Genomic DNA, 15,260 nt, shown 5'->3' on the forward strand with positions numbered 1-15,260 from the left:
CTCCTTCACCCTTGCAGAAGCCCTGCACTCATTGGCTGCTTCATTGTGGATCGGCAGTACTTCCAGGAGATCGGCCTCTTAGATGAAGGCATGGAGGTCTATGGAGGCGAGAACGTGGAGCTTGGGATCAGAGTGAGTATGGTTTCTTAACAACAGGGCTGAGTACAGTTCTGAAGAGGGTAAGTCTGGGGGGATAGAATGGGGGCTTACAGTGGATGGTCACAGACTGAGTTTGGATGCCCAGTTTTTAGCCCTGATCCATTGTATGACTGGGACCAGAAGCACAGACTTGAAGGATGGAGCCTTTTGGCATTTAAGGGGTAAGAAGACATCAGAACCCGCTTCCTGGAGCCCAGGACATGGGAGACTTGAGCTCTGGTTCAAGGGGACAGCTTCTTTGTTAAAACCAAACTTAACAAACTCAACTTAACTTATAGGGTTGAGCAAAGCTATGCCCCATGAAGACATAATAGGCATATTGGAGAGACTAGAGAAGATGGACCCTCAACGTCAGTTGTCCCGGAATTTCTCTTGATACTCTTGTCTTCTCCACAGCCGCCCATAGTACATTTGTAAAGATTGTCAAAAGGAGCTACAGGGAAATAAACTACTTTCTGACCTAATTACTCTTGGCCTGACCTATAAGATCATTGCTGACATATATCATATTCCTGAGGTAGACGCTCAGTCTGCCCAAAAGATGGGTGTCAGCCCATCCTTTGCAGTTGTCAGCCCATAGCGTGATTGAGTCCCTGAGAGATGCCATTTTGTTTCTCATCATTTGGGTGTAGTTTCTAGGCTTTCTGCTTCTTTTCCCTGGTGTATGAAGAAACCAATCCCTCTCTTCCATTAGAGAGACATATTAGGTCCCAAGACACCTAAAATTTGGCAGGAATACAATGATGGATAGAGCAGAGGAGATGTCCATGTCCAGAAAGTGAGTGTCCCTACAAAGCTTATTAAGTTTTAGTATGGCCCTATAATGGTTCCAGCAATCTAAGGATTGATAACCCCCATGCACCACAGGTTTGGCAACTTTTGTTTTTGTTTTTGTTTTGGTTTTTGTTTGCCAGTCCTGGGCTTGGACTCAGGGCCTGACCATTGTCCTTGGGTTTTCTCAAGGCTAGAGCTCTACCACTTGAGCCATAGCAACAGTTCTGGCATTTTTTTTCTATGTGTGTGGTACCAAGGAATGGAACCCGGGTCTTCATGCATGCTAGGCAAGTACTCTACCACTAGGCCAAACTCCCAGCCCAGGTTTGGCAACTTTTGGAGAGGACTTCATGCCTTCTGGTATTCATAGCTCTCATCTGAGATTTCCATCCTCAGACCAGCTGTTTACCCAGATCTGCAATGGACATCCTCTTTAGTGTCTGGCTGGCTCCATGTAATGATTCCACTTTATCATTTTGGTCATAGTCCTTGGGTCTGGTCTAGCCTCTTTTTGCTGCCCACTCTGTGAGACAGACAACTGATCCTGGATAGCCCTTGACCTTTGCCTGAATGAGCCCTAACCAAGAACCAACAATGAGCATCTCACAGTACCTGTGGTACCTGACAGTGCTTGGAAGAAGGACTTTACCTTGCCTTATGACTTACCACTAGTGTTTGAGGACTGCCCACAGGAACTGTGTGTCTGAAGCTGGGCTTAGGATATACTTCCAGCCACCTGTATTCACTGAAACTCCAAGAAATTGCTCAGAGGCAGTGAAAATGCATAGGCTGCCTCAGAGTTAATGTATTCATAGAGGACAGCGCCTACATAATCGCCCTCATTTCTCCAGCTCTCCTTCCACTGGTCATTTATTCACCGTCTGCGTCCTCACCATCTCATTTCAGCACAGCTCTTGGATAAATGCTTGCCCCCAAACACAATCTGTTTCACTCGGAGCTGCTGTCAGGAATTGGCTGAGCGGTCTGAGCACAGCCTCCGGTCACTTGTGTTCTCTGGATAAAAATGTCCTGGAATGCAGAAAGGAATTAGATTTGTGAACTCTTGTTTCCAACATGTGTGTGAGTCAATCACAGAGTGGTGGGGATTTCTGGCTTTTTCTTCCTGAAATTATAATGCTATTCTAGAATGTGGGCTTGGACTAGACTCTCAAATATGTGTTAAAATATCTTTGGATGGCTTCATATTCAGGATTTAAAATATAGTAGAAAGTGTTGTGTGGCTTTTTTCCTCTTTATATCACTTTCCTCCTACTTGACAGAGAGGAAGTGTCATTGGAGTTGAAGTAAACATGGCTTTTAAAAGAGAAGGCTGGACCCCTGGCACCCTGTTAGCTGGTAGAATTGAATACACCAAGGAAAGACTGATAATTTGAGCTGTGGTTCCTCCTTGAAGGAATATAAAAGTGTTGACTATCTCCCTGGCAGATATTCTCATTTGTGTGGCCATTAGTGTCTGCTTTTCATATTTACAAGTTCTAACAGCTCAGTGCCTCCGTTTCTTCAAAAGACAACGTATGTCTAATTATCCCCCCTGACTTGGGTGTAAAACTGAAAGATGTTACTTTTCACACCATGCTTATCGAGAGACAGCTTACAAAAGCTGTTGTGTATTTTGGAACACAGAGATAAAATTATTTTCACAATTGCTGAGTGCCCTGTGCTGAGATAAAAAGCTAAGCATTGTTCTTATGTCACCTATCTATATCTATCTACCTAAAAGTAAACGTTTTAATGACCTCTCCCCTTTATTCAGTTGAAAAAAATATGAAATTAAGAGATTACATATGTTTTCAAGGACATGTAATTCATAAAATATAGACAGAGGTTTCAACCCCAGATCATGATTTGACAGATCACAGGAGCCAATCTAATCCTTGAGCAACCCTGGAATATATTAAATGTCTAAGCTGTACTTTCCTTCTCTTTTATTCACAATCATGTCTCCCATGTACCCATTTAAAGCCTTGCTCTTATTTTAAACTCGGTTCTACTATGACTTTTTTTCTGATTTCTGTGTTCATAAGGCAATGGGAAAGGGGAAAGAATTGCCATGGCAGAATGAATTGAGTGTGAAATAAGAGCTGACATACAGTAGAAGATAGAATGATTATATGCTTTATGACTACAAAAGTTCTAAAGCATACACAACTGTGTTCAAGAGCTGGCAAGGAAGTAAGAAATTGCTAGAATCTGTTATGAGTTCAAGTGACTCTCTCTCAAAATATGAAGTCTTACCCTTCTTTAAACTCTGAAGGAGGCCTTATGTGGAGTGAGGATTTTTTGCAAATCTAATCAGGTCTGGATGAAGTCAACATTGGTAGGACAAGAGGACACAGCCGGACATGGAAAGGAGATGATCATATGAACAGAAACTAGGGTCACGGTGCCACAAGATATAGAATACCTGGGGCTAGAAGGAATGTGCTAGGATTTTTCCCTAGAGGCCTTAGAGATAACCTGGTCCTGTCCAAAACACCCCAAATTTGTGTTGGTATATTTGAATAACCCAAAGAAACTAATATAGAGACCAAACTTTAAGTGGCATAGATAAGTATTATATCTGAAGAAACTGGTAACACTTAATCTTAGATTTTCCTAATTACAGTACAAATTTGTTTTACCTTTCATAGATTTGGGATCCTCGGGCCTACTTTATCCATAGAAAGTATAAATTATCTCTGGAGAAAGACTCCTTTAACCAAAAATTAGACAGAAATAAAAGCAAAACTTACCAGGTGCTAACACTGCAAACAGTCATGTTTAACCCATAGATTCTTCAAGTATAAACTCAGTCAGACACTGGATATAAAATAGATTGCATAATGTATTAAAATTACTAGGAAATTAAAAATATGAGTGAGAAACAAGACTCCATACAGATGATCAATGCTTATTTTCAGCACCTGAGAAAAACAACTAAAAGGAGAAAAAGATTTACTTTGATTCATGGTTTCAATCTATAGTCACTTGGCTCCATTGTTTTTAGTCTCATGGTAAAGCAGAGTCCCATAGTAATAATGAAGAGGAGCTGTTACCAGGATTGCCAAAAAGACAGAGGTACCCAGGACAAGATACATACTTCAAAGACACACCCCCAGTTGCCTACATCCTCTAACTAAATCTTACCTCTAATTCAGCTATGACATCAACAACACATCCAACCATTAGTATTCTGTTTATTCAATTACCTTTCAATAATGTCACAGGCTTGGGACCAACGCTTCAACAAATGATCCTTTAGAGTTGTTTGAGGGATAATAACAGAATGTCAAACATTCATAATATAAAAATACAACAGAAAGCTCAATGGATAAGTTAAATGCCTACATGAACATTATTAAAGTAATAAAACTAGAAAACTGGAAAATAGATATAAATAAATAATTCAAAATAAGCCAGAGACAAATTAAAAGATTGGGGAGTGATGGGGAAGAAGGCAGAGAAAGGTTTACAAGCCTGTGAATTGAGGGAGAGAGGCTAATATCTTATAATTCCAGGTGGATGTGATAAGAGGAAAGGATTAGGCAAAAGCAATATGTGAATAAATTATGGCTTAATTTCTTTCAAATCCTCAGTCTGAGAAATTCAACATATTCATAACAACATAAATATGAAGTTATTTACAATAAAATGTATCATCTGTGCTGAGATATAGTTCAGTGGCAAAGTGCTTGCCTAGCCAAGTGCAGTGTCCTGGGTTTGAACCCTAGTACCAAAAAATAAAAGTGGACGTATCATCTAAGGGAACTGTATAACCCAAGGGCAAAGAGAAGGTAAGGGTATATAGCCATAAGAGGTGTAAAAACACAAAAAATGGGTAACAGATTCACAGCTAACTTTTCAGCCACAACAGTTGAAGCCAATGATGGAATGATATCTTCAATATGCTGAGAAGATAATTGTCAACCTATGATTCAGTCTCAGCTAATAACAGGGTGCAGTGGTACGCACTGTCATCCCAGCCACTTGAAAGGCTGACATTGAAAGAATCAAGAGTCTAGGCCACTGAACAAAAATGTTTAGGACTCTACCTCAATAGAGGTGCATGGCACAGTGCCATGTACCTGTCATCCTAGTTATGGCAGCAATCATAAAATGGGATTGTGGTCCAGGTCAGCTTGCACAAAAAATTGAGAACTGATATCAAAAATTACTAGAGCCGGGGCTGGGAGTTTGGCCTAGTGATAGAGTGCTTGCCTAGCATCCACGAAGACCCAGGTTCGATTCCTTGGTACCACATACTTAGAAAAAGCCAGAAGTGGTGCTGAGGCTCAAGTGGTAGAGCTCTAGTCTTGAGAAAAATCCAAGGACAGTGCTCAGGCACTGAGCTTAAGCCCAGGACTGGCAAAAAAAAATTACTAGAGCCAAAAGGGCTGGAGGTGTTGCTCAAGCATGACACCCTGAGTTCAAATCTTATTATTTAAAAATTAATTCAGTAGTTAGTTAATAATACAGGGTCAAGCACCATCATGGGAAAACACTGAAAAATCCTCACTAACATAATGTATGAAGGATTTGCTTTAAGTATAAGGAAAATGATCCCATAATGAAACCTGAGATAAAGGAAAATAATAGATAATATATGAACAAATCAAAATAAATATGAATGGCAAATAACACCAGAGTAATACCTGCTTCAAGTTGATAGTAGCATATAAGCTGGGAGGAGCAATTAGAATTAAGGTGTTGCAAAATGCTTCTGTGCTGCATGAGGGACAAAAAGAATACTGTTGACTGGCTGACTTGAAAAGTTGCTATTTTAAGTATTTAAAAAATTTTAGGGTGGCCACAAAAGTCACCAATGCGCCCAACTTCATTTCTATATCTTTACAGTAGTAATTCCAGAAATTGGAATTATTATTATAAGAGATATACCTGAGGCTTTCATGGTGATCTTTCTGATTCAAATCCAGTTTAGAGTTTTTCTTAGCCTCCCCCGCCTGACATCTTGATGTATTTGTTTCCTCCCATACTAAGATTCTCATTCCTAAGGACACCTTCAAAATTACTTATTTACTTCATTCCCCAGAGTGCCACAATTGCTTCACAATGTGATAAGAACACTAACCAACAATGCAATAACCAGAAACACTGTAATTTGGGGGCATTTCATTTTTACTCTAAGATCTTGCCCACTAGGGACGTAGCGTTAGATCCCTGTGATTTGAAGATATTTATTCTGATTCCTCTCCGTGCAGATATCCTAGCAAACTAACAAACAAATCCCAGCACTTCATTTAGTTCTTTGTTTTCATATTTAATTTTTATAACCGCAAACATGTATAGAAATTCAAAATCATATCTCCAAATAAGGAAGATTCAGAAGAGTTTACTTTTGATCACTGGTCTTGCCACCCCATGTCCTCACCAGTACTAATGTAGACATTTATTTTGCTTTTGTTTTACTTTACACTTGAGAAGATATAAAGAATCTTTGAAGATCAATTAGAGATAGATAGATAGATAGATAGATAGATAGATAGATAGATAGATAGACAGATAATTTTCTTTGTAGGGTACAAAGGTATAACTAAGTGTTGTACATATATTTTATATATGCCTGTCATATTTTTACCACCTATCTTTTGGCTAGATTCCAAACAGTGGAATTGTGAGGTCAGTAGGTAATTGTACTTGTAATTTCCTAGACAGTGTCAGGATCTCTCCAGACAGGTGGTGGTATTGTTCCTCTAGGAACAATGAAGGTACCAATTTTCCCACAGCTATACCAACCCCACAGCATGTTGCAGAATCTCTGAGGTTTTGCCAATTCTGACAGATGAGAAATGGCTTTCAGAGTAGTTATAATTTGCATTTCTCTTATTAAGAACTAAGTCGAAAAGCTTTTCATATGATTAAGATCATTTGCATATCTTCTTCTTTGCAAGCTGTTCATCTCTGGCCCATTTTCCTATAAGATTGTTCATCTTTTCTCTATTTTTAGCATCTCTGCATAATAGGCACATTAATACTTTGCCTATCATATTATAAATTGCAAATATTTTCTCCCAGTTTGTAACTTGTCTTTAGATGTTGTTTTTGGTGTTTGTTTGTTTTTCCCTTTGCAAAGGATTTTTGCCTTAATGTGAGCAAATCTATGGATCTTTCCTCTTGTTTTTTTCCAGATTTTAATAGGAAATCTGACATGGTCTCAGAATATGAGGAAATTCACCTGTGCTTTTTCTAATTATATGCATATTATACATTTTAATCTCTGATTTATTCAGAATCAATTTTGATATGCAGTGCAAAAAGAGGACCCAATATCATGAGTGGTTTTTGTGTTTTGTCTTTGTTTTTTGCCAGTCCTGGAGCTTGAACTCAGGGCCCAGGACCAAAGCACTGTCCTTGGGCTTTCTCAAGGCTAGAGCTCTACCACTTGAGCCACAGAACCATTTCCAGCTTTTTCTATGTAAGTGGAACCAGAGTCTTTCTGCATGCATAGCAATCATTCTAACACTAGGCCAGACTCCCGGCCCCTATTTTTTTTTTTTAATGTGAGCCACCACAATTATCCTTTTACCTCTGTCTTAGACTGATTTTTGTTACTATATCAGAGTTCTTGAAGCTGGTTCACATATAAAGAATAGAAGTTTAGTTTGACTTGGGGTTCTGGAGGCTGGCATTTTCATCTACCCAACCACTGGTAAGGACCTTATGCGTCATCATAATATGGTAGAATCATGGAAGAACAAGCAAGCATATGCAGAAGACAAACCAAAGAAGAATCTCATTTTATAGCACCCACTTTTGTAGTAACTGATCTGGTCTCTTAAGAGTAATAATTCATTTGCCTGAAAGATAATTTAGTCCCTGAGAGCAGGAACCTGACTGCATCTGCAATAGAGCACTGACAAGGAAGGTTAGGAACAGATAAGGAAGAGCTATCAGATGGAGTCAGGGAGAGGGGAGCTGGTCATTGGCAGTGCAGAAAACAGACTTTAGTGAACTCTTCTTAGCGCATCCTGCCTTGTTCAGCACTTTCAACAGTGACTTGAGTGGCAGAAAAGTGCATTTATGGTAGATGCTAAGAGAGTTCATGTATTTCCTCCTTGCCAACACTGGCTTATTGCCAGAATATCTAAGATTCTGTTTAATGGCATAACTCTTAGGCAACAAAAGAAAGGTGCTATTCCATAAAATATATCTATATGTGTCCAATAGTTGTCAGTAGTTAGCTGATGATCTGAAGACATGAGCAGTCTCCTGGTTTGGAAGATGATGGTAATAATGTTAATAATATCAAAAGAACCCTCCATTTATTATGTAGTATTTGTCTATCACTTGAAGCTCCAGATTGTTGTTTGTGCATTGTGAATTAGAACCGGGAGAAATGGGGTTGAATGGCAACTCTCTCCCCAGGAGCCCTCAGAATTACAGCCAGCCTGTCTAATTTAAAAATGCGTGCCTTAATCACGTAGTTTATCCACCCCTACCTTTCAGGGTTTGTGATTCTTTGTGTTTAAAAAGCTTGAGGCTTTGCTCAAATCACTGGTGAAATCTGGGCAGGTTCACACACACAGGCCAGAGTGTATTGGAGAAGTAAATGTTAAATTGACTTGATGGCCTCAAAGGCCTGGAACAAACATGTCTAGGAAATCTCAGTGACCTGCTCTCACCATCGCTGTTCCAACTAGCCATGAGGAAATTTATTAAAAACACTGGATGTAACCATTTCAGGTAAGGCAGCCTAGCACGAGAAACCATTGTGCAGGAGCTTCTTTGTCACAGAGCACATCCTTTCCCAGCTCACCAGCCACGGAGGGACTCTGCAATTACAAACCAAGAGCTGAACAGACGCAGTTTAATAGTACATTGTAAAAAGTTTTACGGTTACTGGAGATAAGTGCAAAATTAATCCCTAAAGAACAAAGCAATTTAAAAAGTACATAATGAAGCAGTTAGCTACAAATGTTGGGGAGCAGAAGGAGAATGCCCACAGATGATTGTACTCAGAAAGGGTCCTCACACTTTGGTTTTGTTAATAGTGTTCACTGAAGGAATCATCAAGAAGTAAGAGTCATAAAAGCATGTAGAAGTGATAACAATTGATCAAAGATTCCGAGTCCATTTGAAGGAAATTTTACCTTCTGAAAAAGCTGAGCCCAGGAAGAGGAGGAGGAGGAGGAGAAGGAGATGGCTATAAAGAACATGATTGGCGTGATCCATGAAATTCATTTATAGACAGTGGATTACGGAATAGTAATGAGTCAATGCTCAATTTCCTGATTTGGAGGAAAAGGTGAAAACAGCAGCCACAAAAAGTCATGGGAGCCAGAAAATGTTCGTTAAAGCTCCCAAGAGATAGTTTTCCTCTCCCCATTTTGCATCCTTCATTGTTTTCCTTTAGCTGAGGTGGCTGCTGGTTAGCGTTGGACCCAGGAAGAGAGCTTCCTCAGCACTATTTGGTTGTACGCCTCATTTTTCACGAAGGGGCCACCAGGCAAACATCAGGTTCTTTTCCTCTTCCTCCTTTCCTTCTTTCTTTTCTTCCTTCTACTCCTCTTTGTGCTTCCTCTATTCTTCCTCTCTACTTCCCTCTACCTACCCTACCCCACTCCTGCTCCTTCATCTCCTGTTCCTTCTCCTACTTCCCCTTCTCTTCCTGGTTCTCTTCCTGTTGCTTCCCCTCCTCTTCCTGCTGCTCTCCTTACCTCCTCTTTATGCTCAAATAAACACTTTTGTTGTTTTTGTTAATATGGCCTGGTACTCATAAATCTGCAATTCCAGAAGGGGAATTTCAACATTACCTCTCATTACCAATGCTCTGTATTTCCTAAAACACTGCAAGTAGCAAGCTACCTTGAAATAAAATTTTCCCAGTACTTGTGTGATGGTTTTCAGAAATTACCCCCACATAAAGAAAGGCTTTGAAGTGTAGAGTTAATCTCTGGTGTAAACTACTCAAGGAAGCACCATTCACCTCTTTCTGCTCTGTCTGAGAAAGTACAAAGGGCAAAGCCTTATTGCTCTATCTTCCTTTAAGGAGTTGTGCCAGCAGGCTGTGGAGCCCCGAGGGAGTTGGGCTCTGCTCAGTCCATGTTGTCTGCTTTGGGGGCTGAGGATCTTCATGACTTTCATAGTTCTCACTGTGTCAGAGTCTTAGTCATTGAAAGAAATTATGGACCAGGGAGGGACATAATTTCAAGACAGATACTTTATTCAGGTTTTTCATATTTCTGAAAAATCCATCTGTATATATAGGTTTGGAATATGTAATCACAAAAACTATCTGAATAAAAGATCATTTATCATCCAAACAGATACATCTTAAAGTATAAATAATTATACCAGTAAGCCTACAATCAATCCTTTTTCATTTAAAAAATAATTACACTAGAACGTGAAGTATAAATGAATACACTAAATATAAACTAGTATTTCCCTGAGCAATCCAGGACATCTGATTACTCAGACTTTTCTGTGCACATTTAGTGCAGGTTATTCATCTGATACGATTTGATGGGTACCTACCACAGGGAGGACGCCACAGTTAACAACAAGCACATGTTTCAAAGATAAATACCAGCCTAACACTCCGTCGGGTTTTCTGTTTTAAGCTAATAGTATAATGGTGTACAGGTGAAAGTCTGTAAAGGGAGCAACAAGCAAAATAGATGCATAGTCACAAAGTGCAGTTAGGGCTATGGTTGGTTGAGTGAAACCATTGTAACCAAGTAGCAGGCTGGGTGACTTCAAGCACAGAAATTAACTTTCTCATTTTTATGGAGGCTGTAAGTTCAAGATTGGAGTGCAGGGTGGTTTGATCTAGTGAGAGGTATCTTTCTACTTTGTGGACAGGCTCCATATCCTTACACAACAGAGATCTCTGATGTCCCTTCCTCTTACTAGGGCACCAGTTTTATTGGTGCTCTATCCTGATGGCCTCATTTAATCGAATCACCTCTTAATAGAACTGTCTTACAGAACAGCTTCATGAGGAGTTAGTAATTCAGCATAGGAGGGGAGGGTACACAAGCCAGTCCATAGCAAATGCCATGATGAGAAGGAAAAAGAAACTACAAGGTATATACCAGAAAGTTTAGAAATTTGTGTTAGGTTTGCTGACAAAATTCCTAACTCTTACAACAGTGCCTGGCATATAGGAAGCACACAGTAAATCAAGAGTAAGATTGAATGGAAGCAGAGCACACACACGCATTGGTTTATACGTTTAGAAGATGGTTTGGAGGATGACAAAAGTTGAAGGAAAGACGCATGTCTCTGGATGGAGATGTCCACACAAACATAATAGTGACCTGGACCACAGTGTTGACTGTGTAAGTGGGGAGAAGGGATTAAATTCAAGCTCGATTTTGGACGTGGAGATGACTTTTCTTACTCCTGTCCTGATGCGGATGGGGAGGACTTGATTGCAAAGTTAATCACAAATGGATTACGTAGAAGACTCAGGGACAGATGGAGTGACAAGAAACCAAGAATTCTGTTTCGGAGAAGATGAGCTTGAGATATCTTAGTGACTCGGAAGTAAAGATGACATGTAGATAGCTGGGCATACAAATCTGCATCTTAGAGGGATGCAGTATGTTTCTTCCTGCTTTAAGAAGTTCTTAGATAGCAGTGGTGAATCTTATAATCAATGGACTCTTATAGTGGTAATAATCATAGCTAACATTTATTAGGCTCTAAATTTGTGCCAGGTGATAAAAATAACCCCTCTCCATGTGTTCTTTCCTTTAATTCTCCCATATACTTTGGGAGTTTATCATTGCAGTCTCCATTTCACACAAAAGAAACTTAATAGAAGTCCGAAAGATAAAATGAGTTTACCAGAGCCAACAAATCAGCAACTAGGAATTGGAGAATTTCATACCAAGACTGATCCAGAAAGTGTGACTTTCTGTCTCAAAAGACAAGCTCCTAAGGGCAGACAATAAATACCTTACTCTGCTTCTAAACTAGGGCATGACTTTGAACCCCAGTTTCCAGGAGTTCAAGCAATTGGAGTTCCAGCAAATGGGAATTAGAATATTTGATGCCAAGACTGCTGTGTCCAGAACCTGTGTTCTGAATAACAGTGACTTCATGTCTCCAAACAAGCAGGTTCCCGAGAATAGACCAAATTCTACCCTGTTTCTAAATGATCATATAGCCTTGATCGCAGTTTGCTTACCTGGTGAGTGGCAGGAGATAATGAATGAGGTCCCCTTCAGTCCTGCTGTATCACGAGGCTGATCTCCTTTGGAAATCCCAGTATCAATGCAGGTGTAATATACCTGCCTTTCAGAGATGTCACTGTGATTCCCAAGCTGACCATTCATATTGATGTGCATGAAAAAGATAAATCTCTTTAAGAGAATTCCAAGCACACCAACATTTGCAACCTGAATTGGAGCCCAGTAAAGGGAAGCTTCTTAAAACATTTCAGCCTCACTTTTATCATCTGAATGATAACCAGGACAGCCTCAGTGAGCCACGTAAAGGGTAGCTTTCCCCAATGTCTGCCCCAGGGTCTGCCCCAACTTCCACCTGCTCCATCTCAGTTCATTGGGAATGTCATCAGATAGACTCGCTGTGCTAGCTAGGGATAGCAATATACTCAATGTCCCTGGTTTCCCTAGATTTCAGGAAGAGCCTTCCTGACTTATAGTTGCAATACTCTTGAATATTAGCTCAGAGTCAACCTTTGGGCCAGTATCACTCTTTGGGGGGCATTTGGTATGGATAACCAATTTGAATTTGATTGGGACATGATAATGAACCATTCATATGTGTGGGATTTGTTTCTGATTAGATTAAGCATCAGAGAGAGGAAAGAAGCAGCCACTGATTAAAGACAAAAAAGGAAACACTTTAAATGAGTAAGTGGTTCATCTTCATACAGAGAAGTATAAATTAAACATAGTTTGGGTGGTCCACTTTGAATAGCAGCTGGATGGAGCAAGCATATCCCCAACGCAAAGGCACCTTACGACAATTGAAAGGAACTTAACCCACCAGAGAGGGCTCTGAATGCACCGAGTAAATAGATAGGCTCAGTTATCTAAGCAAAATGATTCTAAGATTAAGGTTGGGAAGCTTTTATTTGGATTTTAGAGAAGCGGTCTCTGAATCCCTGTGACATTCAAGCTCATTGTCATTCTCTGGTGGTACCCAGGATGGTAATGGGGACCAGAGATCTTAGTTTAAAACAAAGAAGTGATTAGAGTAGACAGCACAAGTGTCAATGGGAACTGATTTGAAACCTGCCTAATATTTCTGTCTCTGAGCTTAAGGCTTCTATAGAGTTTTGCTCTGTTCATGTGTCTGGGTTTGGACTAATCTACCTTCCCAGCCTCTTGCAGTGGGAGCTCTGGGGTCAGCCCCTTTAGATGCTGTATCAACTAACCAGAGCTGGAGATACAATGGTTCATTCTACTATTGAGGGCAAACTATCTGCTCTGGCTGGTTTCTTCCTTGGGTTTCTGCCCTCTGCTCAGACTTTGACCTTGAGCCTGACCAAAGCCTGTTTTGCAGATGTCCTATCAGCTTCTAGTGGAATTCTCCTCTGAGTGGAGTTATTACCTGAAATAGGATATCTTTTCTCTCTCTCTCTCTCTCTCTCTCTCTCTCTCTCTCTCTCTCTCTCTCTCTCTCTCTCTCTCTCTCTCTCTGTCTCTCTCTCTGTCTCTCTGTCTCTCTGTCTCTGTCTCTGTCTCTGTCTCTGTCTCTGTCTCTGTCTCTCTCTCTCTGTCTCTCTCTCTGTCTCTGTCTCTCTGTCTCTCTCTCTCTTTGTCTCTCTCTCTGTCTCTCTCTCTCTCTCTGTCTCTCTCTCTCTGTCTCTCTCTCTCTGTCTCTCTCTCTGTGTCTCTCTCTCTCTCTCTCTCTCTCTCTCTCTCTCTCTCTCTCTCTCTCTCTCTCTCTCTCTCATCTTCCACTTTCATCTGCCAAACTTGGATTGAATTCTTGGCTGCTGGTGCCTGAAAGAACCAGGCCTCTCTGAGCACCTTGCCTCTATCCATAGGTAGCATCAACAACTACAACAGTAGTCTCAAGCTCAGAGGTTTAACGTAGGAAAAGTTAATTGCCTGCTCAGAACATGGTCCCCTGTGGATGAGAGAGTCTAGTGGGTAATTTTCTTCAGGAGATGATTAAGGGACTCACACTGCTTCTCTTAAGAATTCGCTGTCTTTAAGTTTCAAAGCCACGCTAGATGAATTGGGTAGCAGAAGAATGCATAGGAAAGACAATGTTGGATATTTGTCTAACCTACCTGGAAAATGACTAAACATTATTTCCTTTCTCTCATCTCATTGGTTAGAACTTCTCACGTGATCCCTCCCTACTGCAAAAGGTAGAGGCTGGGAGACGTAAAGCGAGTTCTAGATGTTGGTGAGAAACAAGAACTTCTTTGACATTCTTGGAAACCACCTCCAAGACCCCAGTATGGTCATGCTTGCCGTCTTCCTATTGGATACAAAGTCTGAGATGACTGAATAAGCGCTCCTTACTCAGAACCTTTAGAGCTGTGTTATAATCTCGGAGACCACTAACTGGCACTGCAATCCTCATGAAATTACTTCCCTGAATTCCTGTGGTCTAATCTTTATAGGCAGAGCCTTATAGTCCCAGGAAAAGCACGGACAGTTAGCTGGAGTGGTCCCTTAGCTGATATCCCCTAACTTCCCCTGGGTTTTCCTGTGGTTAGCAACAATTTGCACACTTCCCAAGTCCCTACAAAAACAGCCTCAGAAGTTTTTCTTCATAATAGGCCCCCAGACATTCCAAATAGGCTTATATCTTCTTGGAATTCAGCCCGCTAAATCATCCTGCTGCCTTGTGAAGGATTCCTTTCACACGGGGAAACTGCTTTGAGTGTTTCTTGGGACTAGCCCAAACAGACTCTTCAGGGACACCTTCCATGAAAAAGCAGTCCTCTAGACTCTTTGGAAGTACTCATTCATCTCTGGAAGTATTCATCACAAGAATTCTTGAGAAAGGACCTAGGGAGCCTGGTAGAAGGATGAAGCATTGTCAGATTTCAAACCTGTTTCCTTATACCTTAAAATATCTGATAGATACCCTAGGAAACCTGTGGGAATACAAGGTAGGGCCTACTGAGGATAACTTAGAACAACAGCCTAATTTTTTGTTCATTTGTGCAGTAACTACAGAGCACTTCTTGTAGACCAAGTTCTGTGTAACCATCTAGTTAGAACCTCATCAATGAGCGCCAGAAGACACCTTTGTCCCAGAGTCTGGTATTACAGGCCAGCAATAGAAAAGAGATACCAACTTATTTGTAACCAGGCAAGCCTAAAAGTTAAAATTGCAGGGGTGACATTGTAAAAAAAGAAATATACTCT

General features: G+C 40.5%; 1 protein-coding gene across 1 annotated transcript in view; it reads left to right on the forward strand.

The window, feature by feature from the left end:
- The window catches only part of Galnt18 (polypeptide N-acetylgalactosaminyltransferase 18), a 297,982-nt gene that overhangs the window by 229,019 nt on the left and 53,703 nt on the right, over nucleotides 1–15,260 (forward strand). Inside the window, 1 exon segment of the mRNA XM_090348146.1 lies at nucleotides 18–141. Coding sequence (XP_090204272.1) covers nucleotides 18–141 — 124 coding nt within the window.

The sequence above is a fragment of the Megascapheus bottae genome, chromosome 16 (assembly GCF_031878675.1).
Source record: "Megascapheus bottae isolate mThoBot1 chromosome 16, mThoBot2.hap1, whole genome shotgun sequence".
NCBI classification, from domain to species: domain Eukaryota; kingdom Metazoa; phylum Chordata; class Mammalia; order Rodentia; family Geomyidae; genus Megascapheus; species Megascapheus bottae.